This window comes from Oncorhynchus mykiss, chromosome 27, assembly GCF_057628025.1.
Source record: "Oncorhynchus mykiss isolate SJ-2025 chromosome 27, ASM5762802v1, whole genome shotgun sequence".
Lineage (NCBI taxonomy): Eukaryota > Metazoa > Chordata > Actinopteri > Salmoniformes > Salmonidae > Oncorhynchus > Oncorhynchus mykiss.
The window spans coordinates 27,470,458-27,488,973 of record NC_143048.1 but is presented as its reverse complement, the minus strand read 5'-3'; the positions used below and the strand labels follow the sequence as shown (position 1 = coordinate 27,488,973).

At 40.3% G+C, this 18,516-nt stretch overlaps 1 protein-coding gene across 1 annotated transcript; it reads left to right on the top strand.

Annotated features, from left to right (window-relative positions):
- Positions 1-8,212: 8,212 nt before the first annotated feature.
- mmp20b (matrix metallopeptidase 20b (enamelysin)) lies at positions 8,213-18,051 on the top strand. Its single transcript, XM_090223776.1, has 10 exons — positions 8,213-8,491; positions 13,494-13,738; positions 15,552-15,700; positions 15,941-16,066; positions 16,198-16,359; positions 16,524-16,695; positions 16,795-16,928; positions 17,407-17,563; positions 17,679-17,782; positions 17,885-18,051. Exons 1-10 carry the CDS (start codon positions 8,351-8,353, stop codon positions 17,983-17,985), a joined length of 1,491 nt encoding a protein of 496 aa, XP_090079902.1. The 5' UTR covers positions 8,213-8,350; the 3' UTR covers positions 17,986-18,051.
- The last annotated feature ends 465 nt before the right edge of the window (positions 18,052-18,516 follow it).

The window sequence follows — 18,516 nt, the reverse complement described above, 5'->3', positions numbered from 1 at the left end:
TGGACGTCTTTACTTTTATTATATAATGTAGAAAATAGTACAAATAAGGAAAAACCCTTGAATGAATAGTTGTGTCCAAACTTTTGACTGGTACTGTAGTTCAAGAGAAATGCAAGATTTACATTCCTAATACAACCCACCAACCCCTGACTATTGTTGTTACTTATTATCCCATTTGTGACAATTTTGACAAGTTTATGATGTTATAGAATTCCATTTCCAAAGTACACTTTGTCAATATGTACATTGTTACTTCATGTATGGCATTGAACGAGCTTCAACGCCATACAACACTCCTTCTGTGGCCTCCAACTGTTTTTAAATGCTATTTAACTAAGTGCATGCTCTTCAAACGATTGCTGCCCGCACCCTCCCGCCCGACGAGCATCACTACTCTGGACGGTTCTGACCTAGAATATGTGGACAACTACAAATACCTAGGTGTCTGGTTAAACTGTAAACTCTCCTCCCAGACTCACATTAATAAGCATCTCCAATCCAAAATTAAATCTAGAATCGGCTTCCTATTTCGCAACAAATCCTCCTTCACTCATGTCGCCAAACATACTCTCGTAAAACTGACTATCTTACCAATCCTTGACTTCGGCGATGTCATTTACAAAAAAGCCTCCAACACTCTACTCAGCAAACTGGATGTAGTCTATCACAGTGACATCCAATTTATCACCAAATCCCCATATACCACCCACCACTGTGACCTGTATGCTCTTGTTGGCTGGCACTTACTACATATCAGTTGACAAACCCAGTGGCTCCAGGTCATCTATAATTCTTTGCTAGGCAAAGCCGTAGCCTAGTGGTTAGAGCGGTGGACTAATAACCGAAAGTTCAAATCCCGAGCTGACAAGGTACAAATCTGTCGTTCTGCCCCTGAACAGGCAGTTAACCCACTGTTCCGAGGCTGACATTGAAAATAAGAATTTGTTCTTAACTGACTTGCCTAGTTAAATAAAGGTAAAACATTTTTTTTTATCTCAGTTCACTGGTCACCATAGCAACACCCACCCGTAGCACGCGCTCCAGCAGGTATATTTCACTAATCATCCCCAAAGCCAACACTTACTTTGGCCGCCTTTCCTTCCAGTTCTCTGCTGCCAATGACTGGGACGAATTGCAAAAATCTCTGAAGCTGGAGTCTTATATCTCACTCCCTAACTTTAAGCATCAGCTGTCAGAGCAGCTTACCGATCACTGTACCTGTACACAGACAATCTGTAAATAGCACACCCCACACCCCAATAGTACCATCATCCAACATTAAAACATCATCACCAAATAAACCTTCTCACCCAGACTGGATCTACAGACCAGGGCAGCAGCTACTATGGAGCCGACGATGCCCCCATGACATTTGGGGCCCCTTGTAGCACCCACAGGGCCCGGTCCAACATGCTCTCGGCCACACCCAACTGATATGTGACCTGGAACCCAGAGTCAGAAAAGGAGATCGACAGAAGAGCAGGCTCAAACTGACCAGCAATAGTCAGACTGGACAGAAAAGGAACAGGCACATACTGTTGCCCAGTGGAGAGAGACTGACCATCCACAGACTGAACAGCCACAGACTGCCCCCTGGGAAGAGGTTCCATAGACTGACTAGCAATGAACTGCACATTGGAGAAGGACTGGACAGCAACAGACTGACCACTGGACTTTGCTGGAGACATGTTTAGGCTGCAGGAATGGCAAACAATTGGACTCGACCTTTACTGTCTTTGGTGTACATGGAGAGGAGAGGAAAGGACAGGATGTCTGGCTAGTCTTCTTCTCAAACTCTGAGGTTTCAAACTCATTCTCTCCAGGAGACTATCTGAGTTTTTAGCAGGCTGAGTGGTAGAGTGGTTCCTTTGCAAACAAGTCCTACATTTCACATCAACATCTATCTTGTTTGAGGTTCTGTAAATCGTAGTGAGTAGAACCGAAGTACTCCAGTTGAGTTGTTCTTTAAAATAGTCCACTAGATAGTAAGTGTATCAGTTCATACTAGTACAGTCTGATGACAGTGCTTAGCAGCGCCTGGTTCTCTAAATGGAAGTGTCGTCCTCAATGTTGAACAAATCAAATTAAATTAAAAGCAATCAGTTGGAGGCCTCTTCTCTCCCAGATCTATTATTTTCCAGGGTTTGTGTGTGTCTTGTCTCTCTCTCTGCTGTGTTGTGAATGAATAGTCTGCTCTGCTGTCTCTCTGTGCTGTATGAACAGGAAGCTGGTCTATGTAGCCATGGTAATCAGAGCCCAGGGCCCTATTCAAAGCGTCTCTGAGAATGACTGCTGATCTAGGATCAGCTCCCCTCTATTATTCATTATAATTTAAAAGCTAAAACTGGTCCTAGATTAGCACTCCTGATCTGAGATACTTTGTGAATACGGCTCCATGTGACATTCTAAAGTATCAATCTGCCGTTGCTTCAGCACAGAGAATGATCTGATTTCCCCACTGCATCACAACTTGAACCATGGTGCCCTGCTGCCGACACCACATGACAGGGATGTATTCACTAGAAACTAAACAGAAGTAAACAGAAGCAAACGGAACAAAACAGGGCAGAATCTACCTTAACTTGTCCAAAAGAAACTTTTTATTTCAAACGGTTTCCATTTCTAAAAGTTTTGCCACGGTGTCCAACTAATACATACACCACTGATCAGGGTGCCTAACCCCCACAGGGTCTCAAAGACTGGAGTCTGTGTATTGTTTGGTTTAAGGATAAAATCTGCATCAGCTCTGCATGTGTTGCTTGTTCAGTTCAATGATATAACAGAGTGTCATGAACTACAGTCATACACAACTACTGGTTCAGGAACATCACAAAGGTTCAGGAACATCACTCACCATCTAACATAGTGATGTTAGATGGTGAGGAGGCCAGTGTCAGAGGAGTGCAGCAGTGAACGAGTGGGAGTGTAGCACAGAAGGCTGCTGAGGGGAGAACGACTCATAATAATGTCTTGAATGGAGTAAATGGTATCAAACACATTGAAACCATGTCTTTGATGAGTTCGATCCCATTCCATTTCAGCCATTACTATGAGCCCATCCTCCTCAATTAAGGTGCCACTTGTGGAGTGTAGGGTTGTGTCATCTATCTATAACGTGGAGTGTAGGGGTGTGTAATCTATCTATAATGTGGAGTGTAGGGGTTTGTAATCTATCTGTAACGTGGAGTGTAGGGGTTTGTAATCTATCTACAATGTGGAGTGTAGGGGTTTGTAATCTATCTACAATGTGGAGTGTAGGGGTGTGTAGGAGGTCAGTGAGGTATGAGGGTGCCAGTCCACACCGTCTGGTCTGGGGTGTGGGAGGAGCTTTTACTGTATTAAAAGTCTGTCCAGTATTTTGGCATATTTTTAAGTGTTGACTGTTTCAGAACACTCAGGTATAGTAGAGGTTTATGTAGAACAGTTTTCTTATTATGTCGTTCTATTCAGAATAGTCTACGAGTCTAGTCCACATGATAACCATTCATTTGATTCTTTCTACTAGCTGGCAGCAGTGCATAATGTAGCTGGGACAGTTGTTACTGGCTGGTATTTCCACAACACAGTGTAAAAACATGGAGTCTATTACCACAGATAGAAGAATCTTTGCTATTATACTGACATACATAATACATAACTATTAAATAACCACGTCCTCAAATTAAGAAATCATGATGCTATTTTTAATGTTATGTTATTTTAGTAAATCACAGTTTTTCCTAATTGTTAACACACGTTTGCTGAAACTACATCTCAGGTACTCAGAACTCTAAACACAAAACAGTTAGCCAATTTTCCCAAACCGCAGACATCTTGCAAAATGAAACACAGAAATCTAAATCATCAACTCACTGCTCAAAATGAAACTCTGCTTACAAATGAGACATACAAACACACATCAAATGAGTGACAACCGAGATCACACTAATGTGACATATTCAAAACACTACTATCAGAACCTATTTCAGTGTAAAGACTAAGATTTTGTTGTTATACTGTCAATTGTTTGTGTGTACTACTTCAAAATTACTCAATACATGTCAAACAACATACTGTAAGTATGCATACAGTAAAAATGAAAACATACAGTAAATATACTTTGCATTTGCAAAGGAAGAAAAATTTGCTTTTTTGTACTACTGTACGTTAGATCAATTGTACGGAATAGATAATCTGTCAAAATACAGTAAAATCAAAATCCTGAGTCAAGAATCAAATGCTCTATTGCAAAAACAAAATCTGTTGTTTTGGTCCGGCCAGACAGTCCCTGACAGGACTGGAATGTCACCACAGGCCTCCTCCATTGCCTGGAGAACGGCCATACGTTCATGGTGTTTGCAATCATACACCTTTCACCACCATGCAGAAAACACCTCCTCAATTTTATTTTGCATTTATTTAACTAGGCAAGTCAGCTAAGAACAAATTCTTATTTTCAATGACGGCCTAGGATTAACTGCCTGTTCAGGGGCAGAACGACAGATTTGTACCCTGTCAGCTCGGAGGTTTGAACTTGCACGCCTCCTCATCAGTAATCCATTCCATTCAAAAGGTTATTTAAAACAATCTTACAATTACAATGGAGTAGCTGAGCACACAACACAACGGTATTCTGACTTAGTATTGGAGGCAGGCACAGGGCGCAGACAGAGGCACCAGGGGAGGGCAGCAAAGCACTGCTGAACAATTACAAAACTGTCTGAGACATGTTCTTGTTCCAGGGTGGCCCAAACAGAATGTGTGAGGTGACAGGTGAGTCACATGTTTTTTTGTGTCACAAAATATCATATGAAACATCATTATTGATCAGATTTTATTTGGATTAGACATGAATCTCAGTGCACCAAAACCAAGTTACACAAGACATGTAACATGTGGTTTTCAGATGTCATATTAAAATCCCCAAATATAACAAAAGTAAATATTGTACATCTGCAATGGATATGGTTATGAAGCTACTGAGAATGGTTCATTAGTTAATAATAGTATTTTTATAAATTGTTGACATTTTGTGCCTTTGGTGTAGTTTATTGTGTTGACATTCTTGTTTTGGTGATTAAGTGGTTTTCAGTGGTTAAAAGCAAGCTCCTGTGAGTCTGGGTTGTGCAATGCAAGCGGTGTGCTTAGGGCGCCTGCATACCCTCTATGGCTCATCTGCTTTAGGCCATGGATTGTGAAAGCCCTTAGTGGCAGAAAACATTCTGAGTGTGAAGACATCAGAGGCACAACTGTTGGCTTTGTTCTTAGTTCTTACACATAAACACTACACACACAGTACAGTTTAAGGTCAATGATATGCCTATAACACTGACTGTAGAAACATAGTCATCTTATATCGGCCATCTCTCTGACAGACCATGAGAGAACTTTTACCCCTAGGGATAGATTTCCAACCTGAGAGGACTCAACATCGCTAAGAACCAGAATTCAATACAGGAACAAAGCACCAAGAAGCCTGATGCTGATCGGAGGGGCACAACATAATGAGTAAAACTATTATGATATTGTCTTACATTCCCTCATTAAAATATAAAAAGAGATACGATTTGGAATAGAATATTTCTCATAAGGGATTTTGAATAATTTCTGATGTTTTACTCAGAGCAAATCTGGCAATGGTTTTGTTCTGGCAAACATGACTATGGGAAAGTAAAGACACTGCTCCTGCTTGTTTAATTACCCTCCTCACTCTCTCAGCGCATTTCTTCTCTACCCCAATCTGGGGGCCCACAAATGACTTCAAGCCCTCAAATGTTCCCACACAAAATGACACTTAACAGCCTAATAAACTATAAACATCAGCTTTCATTACCGTAACTCTCAAAAATAAAGATATATAGTACCAATAAAAAGTTTGGAGACACCTAGTCATTCAAGGGTTTTTCTTTATTTTTACTATTTTCTACATTGTAGAATAATAGTCAAGACATCAAAACTATGAAATAACACATTTGGAATCATGTAGTAACTAAAAAAGTGTTAAACAAATCAGAATATATTTGAGAATTGAGATTCTTGAAAGTAGCAAACCTTTGCCTTGATGACAGCTTTGCACACTCTTGGCATTCTCTCAACCAGCTTCACCTGGAATGCTTTTCTAACGGTCTTGAAGGAGTTCCCACATATGTTGAGCACTTGTTGGCTGCTTTTCCTTCACTCTGCAGTCCAGCTCATCCCAAACCATCTCAATTGGGTTTGAGGTCTGGTGATTGTGGAGGCCAGGTCATCTGGTGCAGCACTCCAACACTCTCCTTCTTCGTCAAATAGCCCTTACACAGACTGAAGGTCTGTTGGGTCATTGTCCTGTTGAAAAACAAATGATAATCCCACTAAGTTCAAACTACATGGGACGAAGTATTGCTGCAGAATGCTGTGGTAGCCATGCTGGTTAAGTGGGCCGTGAATTCAAAATAAATCACAGACAGTGTCACCAGCAAAGCACCCCCACACCATCACACCTCCTCCTTAATGCATCACAGTGGGAACCACAGATGTGGAGATCATCCGTTCACCTACTCAGCATCTCACAAAGACACAACAGTTGGAACCAAAAATCTCACATTTGGACTCACAGATTTCCACCAGCCTAATGTCCATCGCTTTTGTTTCTTTGTCCAAGCAAGTCTCTTCTTATTATTGGTGTCCTTTAGTAGTGGTTTCTTTGCAGCAATTTTCACGCAGTCTCCTCTGAACAGTTGATGTTGAGCTGTGTCTGTTAGTTGAACTCTGTGAGGTGCTATCTGCAGTTAATTACCAAATTCTGAGGCTGGTAACTCTAATGAACTTATTCTTTGAAGCAGAGGTAACTCTGGGTCTTCCTTTCCATTGCCGGTCCTCTGAGAGACAGTTTCATCATAGCGCTCGATGGTTTTTGCGACTGCACTTGAAGAAACTTTCAAAGTTCTTCAAATATTCAGTATTGACTGACCTTGATGGACTGTTGTTTCTCTTTGCTTATTTGAGCTGTTCTTGCCATAATATGGACTTGGTCTTTTACCAAATATGACTATATTCTGTATGCCACCCCTACCTTGCCACAACACAACTGATTGGCTCAAACGCATTAAGAAGGAAAGAAATTACACACAAGAAAGATTGTGCAAAGCTGTCATAAAGGCAAAGGGTGGCTGTTTTCAAGAATCTCACATATAAAATATATTTTGATTTGATTAACACTTTTTTTGCTTACTACATGTGTTATTTCATAGTTTTGATGTCTTCACTATTATTCTACAATGTAGAAAATTGTAAAAATAAAGAAAAACCCTTGAATGAGTAGGTGTGTCCAAACTTTTGTCTAGCACTGTATATATTTTAAAGTGTATGTTTAAGAACTATGAAATTCAATCATAACACAAATCATGCACTAACGCATTCTGCAGTCCTGCTGCGGAGGGCAGAGAAAAATCCATGTAGAATGAGGATGCTGCCAAGCAGTGGAATGTTGCTGATGCTATAAATCTGAGCTCAGAAGCACCCAATCAAGCCTAATTGTAGCCTGAATTTGCCATGGAACCACCAGGCCTACTGCAGGCATCCTGGCTGGCAGCCATTGTCTTTATCAAAGGCCCAAAGCCAACCACAGTTGCTACAGTTACAATTACAGCCAGTTTGAGTTCCTTTTTAGATGCTCTTCATAGAAACGAGTTAAATGGATTTGCTAAATTAGGACAACAGTTAACTTTTAAATGTATTTCAGGAGACACTGGAATGCGTTGGTGGACAGCATAGCTATATTGGTTGTGTCAGTTCACATGCAATACAAAGTGAAGGTAGCTACCAGAAATGATGAAATGACAAATGTTTATCATTTGATTTGGGAACAAAATAATTATTTCCGTCTACTGACAAATATATTTTGCAGATCATAGGCTAATTGTGAAAACAAATCTGTTTTCTTCACTACTGCATCAGTTTCATCATTTCTCTGGGGTTATCTCTGGGTTAGCAACTTATTTCACTAACTGTCAACAGAAACGTCGGTCTTAGGGACTTATCCACGTCACAACATCAGCACAGAGTCATGGACACAGCTTGACAGAGAATATCATTAAGATATATCCTTTTAATATCAATTTCAATAGTCAAAGGAAAACATATCATACAGTACTATCATACTATATAACAACGTCAATGAAATATTACATTTGATATGATTTTTTATGCATTTCGTCTCTCCCTTTGCTCTAACTAAACCCCTCCCTATTTCCATACTGCTGTTTGAGGCTTCCATGGCTTTGGCGGAGTGAGTATGACTCATAATAACCAGTTAAAAGGCTTTCCCATTGACCAGCACTTGCTACTCTATGCAAACTAGCCCCACTTCAATCCTGTGTGGTTACTATTAGAAATGCATCTTCTGTTCTGTTGGACCTGTGTTCTGGTCTTGGTTCTGCCTGGTCCATGTTCTACAGCTCCTACATCTATTCCTGAAGAAGAGGTCACGGCACACCTCACAGAACAGACCCAAGAGGACCTAAAGCTGGCCACAGTAAGTGTATAATTTAATGAGTTAAATTACAAAATTACAGACATTTTACAAGGACTGCATGTTACATTGTTTACTGTACGTAAAAATGCACTTTTTAAATAACATGTTAACGTTTGACGTGGATGACTGTGGATGTGGAAAAACTACATCATCCACATGTATTGATCACATTTTTACAAATGCTTTAGAACCTTTTTCTAAATATGTATCTGTACCCATTGGATGCAGTGATCACAATATAGTGGCTATATCCCAGAAAGTAAAGTCTCCAAAAGATAGTGTATAAAATTGTGTATACGATTTTACAACTATTGATAAACATGCACCTGTTTAAGAAACTGACAGTTAGAACTGTTAAGGCTCTATGAATTGATAAGGAATTGAAAAACTTTTGGTTGAAAGAGATGAGGCAAATGGAGTCTGGCTGCACATCTGACTGGCTGACTTAATACAAATTGAGAAATTATGTGACTAAACTCAAAAATAATAATAATCTGTATTATGAAGCCAAGATCAATGATATAAACAATGACAGAAAATCATTTTGTGCAGAAAGATAAATTCACCTCATTCTTTCATCGAATCAGATCATCGAATCAAATCACTTCAACTTAGATGGAAAGCTACTGAGGATGGTAACTGAATCTATAGCCAGTATTAGCCACTCCTATCTATCATATCTTTAATCTGAGCCTACAGAAAAGTAGCAGGCCTGGAGGGAAGCCAAAGTCATTCCTCTACCCAAGAATGGTAAAGCTGCCTTTACTGGTTCTAATAGCTGACATATCAGTTTGCTGCCAGCTCTTAGCAAATTGTGTTTGACCAAATACAATACTATTTCTATCTAAACAAATTAACAACAGCCTTTCAGCATGCTTATAGAGAAGGGCACTCAACATGTACTTACTACACTGACACAAAATACTTCTAATTGGTTGAAAGAAATTGATAATAAGAAGATTGTGGTAGATGTACTGTTAGTTTTCAGTGCAACCTTTGATATTATTTACCATGACCTGTTGTTGAAAAAACGTGTTATGGCTTTTCAACTGCCATATTGTGGATTCAGATCTATCTATCTATCTATCTATCTATCTGTCTATCAGAAGAGAGAGGGTGCTCTTTAATGGAAGCTTCTCTAATTTTGAACATGTAAAGTGTGGTGTTCCGCAGGGCAGCTCTCTTGGGCCTCTACTCTATTTTTACCAATGACCTGCCACTGGCATTAAGCAAAGCCTGTTTACTGATAATTCAACCCTATACTTGTAAGCAACGACAGCTAGTGAAACATTAAACAAAGAGTTGCAGTCAGTTTTAGAATGGGTGGCCATTAATTAATAAACTGGTCCTGAACATCTCTAAAACTAAGAGCAATGTATTTGGTACAAATCATTCCCTAAATTCTAGACCTCAGCTGAATCTGTCAATGAATGGTGTGGCTGTTGAGCTAGTTGAGGAGACTAAATTAATTGGTGTTAACTTAGATTGTAAACTGTCATGGTCAAAACATATTTATTCAATGGTTGTAAAGATTTCTGTCTAATGTGCTGGGGGTGTGTTGATATTATGTAACACTTAATATCCTATCTCACAGATTCATGAACCAGCAAATATTTCCTAAATGTTATCCTTACAGGCAACCTAATACATTGGACTACATTCAATATGTTATAATTAGTAAGTAAAAGTCCTGCAGGCTCTGACCATAGTAAGCTGTTTATTCTCTGTGTTAGTTGGGGCGTGATAGTGACTTAGGTGGGTCATCTAGGTGAAATGTATTTCTATGGTGGCATGATATGGTTCCCAATCAGAGGCAGCTGTTTATCGTTGTCACTGATTGGGGATCATATTTACAGTGCCTTGCGAAAGTATTCGGCCCCCTTGAACTTTGCGACCTTTTGACACATTTCAGGCTCCAAACATAAAGATATAAAACTGTATTTTTTTGTGAAGAATCAACAACAAGTGGGACACAATCATGAAGTGGAACGACATTTATTGGATATTTCAAACTTTTTTAACAAATCAAAAACTGAAAAATTGGGCGTGCAAAATTATTCAGCCCCTTTACTTTCAGTGCAGCAAACTCTCTCCAGAAGTTCAGTGAGGATCTCTGAATGATCCAATGTTGACCTAAATGACTAATGATGATAAATACAATCCACTTGTGTGTAATCAAGTCTCCGTATAAATGCACCTGCACTGTGATAGTCTCAGAGGTCCGTTAAAAGCGCAGAGAGCATCATGAAGAACAAGGAACACACCAGGCAGGTCCGAGATACTGTTGTGAAGAAGTTTAAAGCCGGATTTGGATACAAAAAGATTTCCCAAGCTTTAAACATCCCAAGGAGCACTGTGCAAGCGATAATATTGAAATGGAAGGAGTATCAGACCACTGCAAATCTACCAAGACCTGGCCGTCCCTCTAAACTTTCAGCTCATACAAGGAGAAGACTGATCAGAGATGCAGCCAAGAGGCCCATGATCACTCTGGATGAACTGCAGAGATCTACAGCTGAGGTGGGAGACTCTGTCCATAGGACAACAATCAGTCGTATATTGCACAAATCTGGCCTTTATGGAAGAGTGGCAAGAAGAAAGCCATTTCTTAAAGATATCCATAAAAAGTGTTGTTTAACGTTTGCCACAAGCCACCTGGGAGACACACCAAACATGTGGAAGAAGGTGCTCTGGTCAGATGAAACCAAAATTGAACTTTTTGGCAACAATGCAAAACGTTATGTTTGGCGTAAAAGCAACACAGCTCATCACCCTGAACACCCTATCCCCACTGTCAAACATGGTGGTGGCAGCATCATGGTTTGGGCCTGCTTTTCTTCAGCAGGGACAGGGAAGATGGTTAAAATTGATGGGAAGATGGATGGAGCCAAATACAGGACCATTCTGGAAGAAAACCTGATGGAGTCTGCAAAAGACCTGAGACTGGGACGGAGATTTGTCTTCCAACAAGACAATGATCCAAAACATAAAGCAAAATCTACAATGGAATGGTTCAAAAATAAACATATCCAGGTGTTAGAATGGCCAAGTCAAAGTCCAGACCTGAATCCAATCGAGAATCTGTGGAAATAACTGAAAACTGCTGTTCACAAATGCTCTCCGTCCAACCTCACTGAGCTCGAGCTGTTTTGCAAGGAGGAATGGGAAAAAATTTCAGTCTCTCGATTTGCAAAACTGATAGAGACATACCCCAAGCGACTTACAGCTGTAATCGCAGCAAAAGGTGGCGCTACAAAGTATTAACTTAAGGGGGCTGAATAATTTTGCACGCCCAATTTTTCAGTTTTTGATTTGTTAAAAAAGTTTGAAATATCCAATAAATGTCGTTCCACTTCATGATTGTGTTCCACTTGTTGTTGATTCTTCACAAAAAAATACAGTTTTATATCTTTATGTTTGAAGCCTGAAATGTGGCAAAAAGTCGCAAAGAAAGACCATAGTAAGCTGTTTATTCTCTGTGTTGGTTGGGGCATGATAGTGACTTGGGTGGGTCATCTAGGTGAAATGTATTTCTATGGTATAGTTATAGTTCCCAATTAGAGGCAGCTGTTTATCGTTGTCTCTGATTGGGGATCATATTTAGGTAGCCATCTTCCTTATTGTGTTTGTGGGATCTTGTCTACATTTAGTTGCCTGAGGGCACACCAGTAGCTTCATGTTTCGTTTGTGCTTTATTGTTTTGGTGAGTTTGAGTTTATTAAAATATGTGGAACTCTACTCACGCTGCGCCTTGGTCTACTCATTACGACGAGCGCGACAGCTCTAGTTTTATCTTATCTTGATTATTGTCTAGTCATATGGTCAAGTGTTGCAAAGAAAGACCTAGTTAATCTACAGCTGGCCCAGAAGAGAGCGATACGTTTTGCTCTTCATTGTAGTCAGAGGGCTAATATCAATACTATGCATGCCAGTCTCTCTTGGCTAAGAATTGAGGAAAGATTTACCACATTGCTTCTTGTTTTTATAAGAAACAATGTGTTGGAAATACCAAATTGCTTGAATATTGAACTTACACAGATCTGTTCACAGTACCCAGATCCAAAACAAATTCAAGGAAACATACAGTATTATACAGAACCATGATTGCATGGAACTCCCTTCATCTCATATAGTGAAAGTGAATGGCAAACCTGGTTTCAAAAAACAAATAAAGCAACACCTCAGGCACAATGCCTCTCCCCCATGCAACCTACTTTTGTGTGTATGTACTGACGTGTAACTGATAGATGAACACACACACACACACGCATGTCAATGTTTTTAAATGTATGTAAATTGTAAAGTCTTTTGTCTGTAATGTATTTTTCGTTATGTGTCGAACCCCAATAAGACTAGCTGTCACCATTGCCGTTGGCTAATGGTGATCCTAATAAAATCCCCCCCAAAATACTGTAATGACACTGTGTGAGATATTGAGAATATTTTTTTAATCCTTTTTTTGTTGTTGTGGGTGGGAGGCGGAGCTAAACACAATTACCTCAGAATGTACATGCCCTCACAATCAAGCACAGTATATGTTCCAAGATTGGCAAGGCAAGGCTCCAAAAATAAATCTGTTTTTCATTTAGAATGTAAATGTGATATGCACTGCGGGACCATTAAACTGCAGGATAATTGTGATTATTTCAAGATTGCGTCTGAACAAATCCTATATTTATTTTATGGATTTGAGCAAACTATGCATTATTGCTGAACCACAGACGTAAAATAATGTTTGAGCATTAATGGTTCTGCTATGCCAAGTCTCACGCAACAGTTGTGCTAGAATATCAGAACTAGAAAGAATGGGGAAAATAATATGAACCCTTTGCCTCCAATTCCCTATAAAGTTTGTCCTTGCTACAGTATTTCCACATGTCTAGTGTTTCCAACAAGAAGTTGTAACAAAGTGATTGAGTCCTTACTCAGTCTGCATAATATTGATTTAAGATGTTACGATATATGATAGTGAGACACTACAGAAGCTTTCATCTGTTCTCAGGAGTACCTCCGGAATTATTACAACCTGAAGAAAGAGCAACCTTTGGCTCGGATCAAGAGGTACCTGCCCTCGTTCACCTCCAAGGTGAAGGACATGCAGAGCTTCTTTGGCCTCAACACCACAGGCAGTCTGGACTCTGAGACCCTGGAGGTGATGAGTACCCCTCGCTGTGGGGTCTCTGATGTAGAGGACTACAGTCACAACAACCGTGTCAACCGCTGGAACAAGAACGTCATCACCTACAGGTAACAGTTAGGGGTTGGGTTAAATGCGGAAGACACATTTCAGTTGAATCCATCCAGTTGTACTACTGACTAGGTATCCCCCTTTCCCTATTCTTCTGAAATTAGATCCATGGCACCTGGGAGGCATGATATTATCACTGGATTTGTGTATTAGCTCACCGGAGGCTGTAGCAGGTAGAGTGGTTAAGAGCATTGGGCCAGTAACCAAAAGGTTGCTGGTTCAAGTCCCGAGCCAACTAGGTAAAACATCTGCCAATGTGCCTTTGAGCAAGGCACTTAACTCTAATTGCTCCTGTAAGTCGCTCTGCATAACTTTTCTGGGATATGTGGGACGGTAGCGTCCCACCTCGCCAACAGCCAGTGAAATTGCAGGGCGCCAAATTCAAAACAACAGAAATCCCATAATTAAAATTCCTCAAACATACAAGTATTTTACACCATTTTAAAGATACACTTCTTGTAAATCCAGCCACAATGTATGATTTCAAATAGGCTTTACAGCGAAAGCACACCCATCGATTATGTTAGGTCAGCGCCTAGCCACAGAAAACCATACAGCCATTTTCCAGCCAAGGAGAGGGCTCACAAATCAGAAATAGCGCTTAAATTATTAACTAACCTTTGATGATCTTCATCAGATGGCACTCACAGGACTTCATGTTACAAAATAAATGTGTGTTTTGTTCAATAAAGTTAATCTTTATGTCCAAAAACCTAATTTGAAATTGGTGTGTTATGATCAGAAATGCATTGTCTCAAACAAACATCCAGTGAAAGTGCAGAGAGCCACATCAAATTACAGAAATACTCATAATAAACATTGATAAAATATACAATTGTTATGCATGGAAATATAGATAAACTTCTCCTTAATGCAACCGCTGTGTCAGATTCCAAAATGGCTTTACGGCGAAAGCACAACTTGCGAGTATGTTAGGTCAGCGCTAGTCACAGAAAAACATCCAACCATTTTCCAAAGAAGGAGAGGTGTCAGAAAAGTCAGAAATACCTTTATAAATATTAACTTACCTTTGATGATATTGATCGGAATGCACTCCCAGGAATCCCAGTTCCACAGTAAATGTTTGTTTTGTTCGATAAAGTCCATAATTTATGTCCAAATACCTTCTTTTTGTTTGCGCGTTTAGCCCAGTAATCCAAATGCATAATGCACGATCACTTGTTCAGACGAAATGTCAAAAAAGTTATATTACAGTTCGTAGAAACATGTCAAACGATGTATAGAATCAATCTTTAGGATATTTTTAACATAAATCTTCAATAATGTTCCAACCGGAGAATTCCTTTGTCTTTAGAAATGCAATGGAATGCAGCTAACTCTCACAGGCACGCGTGATCAGTTTATGGCACTCTGCCAGACCTCTGGCTCAAACAACTCTCATTCTCTCCTCCTTCACAGTAGAAGCCTCAAACAAGGTTCTAAAGACTGTTAACATCTAGTGAAAGCCCTAGGAAGTGCAATATGACCCCATAGACACTGTATATTCAATAGGCAATGACTTGAAAAACTACAAACCTCAGATTTCCCACTCCGTGGTTGGATTTTTTCTCAGGTTTTTGCCTGCCATATGAGTTCTGTTATACTCACAGACATCATTCAAACAGTTTTAGAAACTTCAGAGTGTTTTCTATCCAAATCTACTAATTATATGCATTTTCTAGCTTTTGGGCCTGAATAGCAGGCAGTTTACTCTGGGCACCTTTTTATCCAAGCTACTCAATATTGCCCCCAGTCCCAAAGAAGATAACAGTGTCTTTTAAATGTTTTAAATTTAATTGTTTGATCTTGCAGCATTGGCAGGTACACCAGTGATTTGCCTCACAGCACGGTGGACTCTCTGATCGAGTCGGCGCTCAGCGTCTGGGCCAGGGCCAGCACTCTGACCTTTGTCAGGTCACGCACACAGAGGGCCGACATCATGGTGGAGTTTGCTACCTTTGGTGGGTAACACCTATCGTGGTCTTTCTAGATAACACTTTACGTTAAGGTATACTTTATAAAGAGTCTATATACTTTATTGACTATTTATAGATTTACAGATACTTTATGAATCAATAATAAACATTTAACTTATTGTTTGATGCTCCTAATACTCAGCTCCAAAACAACGGAGTAGCAAAAACAATTGCTTTGACTCTGACATTTTGTTTTGTGTTTTCTCTAACCTCTGGGACATAAAGAGCACGGTGATGCCTACCCGTTTGATGGGTCTAAGGGCACTTTGGCACATGCCTTTGGCCCTGGAGAGGGAATTGGAGGCGATGCCCACTTTGACGACGATGAAACTTGGACGGCAGGGTCAAAGGGTATCCATTTTTATTTTACAGAATCATTTGAACTATTTTTTAGATGTACTGATCAGTAGTTTACTTTTTTTTAAACAAGAGAGAATGACCAAATAAACTGATTGTGCATGTTCCTGTTTGTGTGATTTCAGGGTTCAACCTGTATCTAGTGGCAGCCCATGAGTTTGGTCATTCTTTAGGCTTAAGGCACTCCCAAAACCCAGAGTCACTGATGTATCCTACATACAAATCCAGTCGCAGTTCACACAACCTGCTCTCCAAAGAGGACATAGCAATAATCAACTCACTTTACGGTAAGGAGGAGACCATTCAACAAATTCAAATTCTGAATGTAGGATAAGATCATACAGTAACGGGCCTTTGGCCCTTGTTAAAAGTTGTGCACTGTAATGCATAGTTTATACATAGGAATAGCAATTTCGGACACAGACTAAATGTTTATTTTGGTGTGCCTTAGGTCCAAAAAACAGTCAGCCATATTACTACTCCAGACATGGCTGGAATCAACTTTACAACCCCTGGTTCCTGGGTTCCCACTTCCCTCTGATGTTGCAGAACAAATGTTCAGCTGACCTGTCCTTTGATGCTGTCTCCACCCTGGGGGATGCCACCTTCTTTTTCAAAGACAAGTATGTCCATCCACCCTGTTGAAATGCCAATAGTATTGATGAATGAAAAGCAAACAAATCTGGGGTTCCAAATGTCATGTTTTTCCCCCCCCTCTGGAGGTATCTATGGATCAAGCACAACCAGCAATATGATATAAAAGAAGGTCCTATCAACAACTTCATGCCAAAGATTGAATCCAAAATTGATGCTGCCTTCTGGGTCCCTCGGCGATCCACTGCTTACCTGATTCATGGTACAGACATCTCCTACCATACTACCCCATCATGGTTAACCGTGTGTAACGAATGATAGGACTAATTTTCTGAGAAAAAAGTGAAGTGTATCAATCACACCTACCTTATTTGGCGGCCTATTTCAGCTGACCGATTCTGCTCAGACACCTTGCTGCCGCTTTCTGCTACTGCTGGTATGTGTTTCCTTCTGTTGCTCCCACCACCACCCCAGACCCCACCTGTTAGGTTCTGTTTCCTGCTGTGGGATTGGTATAGTCTACCGTGCTTCACTGCTTCTAAGTCATTTTATATATTGACGCTTTGCTTGGGCAGTGAGCTACCCTGAAGGAGCAGAGCCACCCTGAAGGAGCAGAGCCACCCTGAAGGAGCAGAGCCTATATCGCCAAGACTTGCATTATTCATTATTGAATAAAAGGTTAAACATATCTCTAGACAGTGTTTCCTTTCTAACTATGAGCCATCCTCTGTTTGTTCCAGAATCCATGTACTGGACGGTGAAGGGTTCCATTGTGAAAGGCAAACCTAAACCCATCAGCAACTTTGGCTTCCCACCATGGGTTCAGGAAGTAGACGCAGCGGTACACATCGTCAAAACAGGACGCACGCTGTTCTTCATTCACGACATTTACTACAGGTGAGCCTGGCATTCTGAAACATCACCAGTGTACAGTCATTGGCCTACAGTACAAAATATAATTATAGCATATTGAATATATTGCAGAGAAACTGTATTGTGGACGTTTTTTCAGTTATAATGAAAACCGAAGAGTTATGGATGCTGGATACCCACAGTACATCAGTGATGATTTCCAAGGGCTCAATACTACTATCGATGCTGCTGTCTACAAAGATGGTTAGCTACTTTTACATCACGACAACAAAGACCATGCCAGCTCAATTTGAACATTTAATTTTGTAAAACTCTTTCTAATTGTTACATTTTTGTTCATCCTAGGTGTCATATACTTCTTCGTTGGACCACACGTGTACAAGTACGATTATACCCAGAAACAAGCTGTTGGAACTGAGAAAGCAAATACCTGGCTCGGATGCTAGTGAATTCATGGGAATTTCAATGTTTTTGTCCAAAATGCAATAACGATTATGCAAAGCTGTACAAAACTGTATGCATAATGATAACTGTCATGTATTGTCATGTTGTGTCTTTCTGTCCTTTCCTTTCACCCTGTCTCCCTCTGCTGGTCGTATTAGGTTACCTTTTCTCCCCCGCTTTCCCCCAGCTGTTCCTTGTCTCCTCTGACTACCCATTCACCCCGTTTCCCACCTGTTCCCTTTTTCCCTCTGATTAGGTCCCTATATCTCTCTCTGTTTCTGTTCCTGTCCTTGTCGGATTCTTGTTTGTTGTGTTTCATGCCTGAACCAGACTATCGTCATGTTTGCTGTAACCTTGTCCTGTCCTGTCGGAATCTGCCGGTCTATCTGAGCCTACCTATGTTTGGTTATTAAAGAAGCTCTGTTTAAGTTAATTCGCTTTTGGGTCCTCATTCACTCACCGTAACAGAAGAATCCGACCAAGAATGGACCCAGCGACTTCGGATCCTCTCCACTCAGCCGTCGGGATCCAGG

What these genes read in the sequence shown, in the direction of transcription:
- mmp20b (XM_090223776.1), top strand. Translation starts at nt 8,351, where the DNA reads ATGCATCTTCTGTTCTGTTGGACCTGTGTTCTGGTCTTGGTTCTGCCT. An exon ending in AGGACCTAAAGCTGGCCACA is followed by an intron (nt 8,492 to 13,493) that starts GTAAGTGTATAA and finishes ATCTGTTCTCAG; the next exon opens with GAGTACCTCCGGAATTATTA. An exon ending in GGTGGAGTTTGCTACCTTTG is followed by an intron (nt 15,701 to 15,940) that starts GTGGGTAACACC and finishes TGGGACATAAAG; the next exon opens with AGCACGGTGATGCCTACCCG.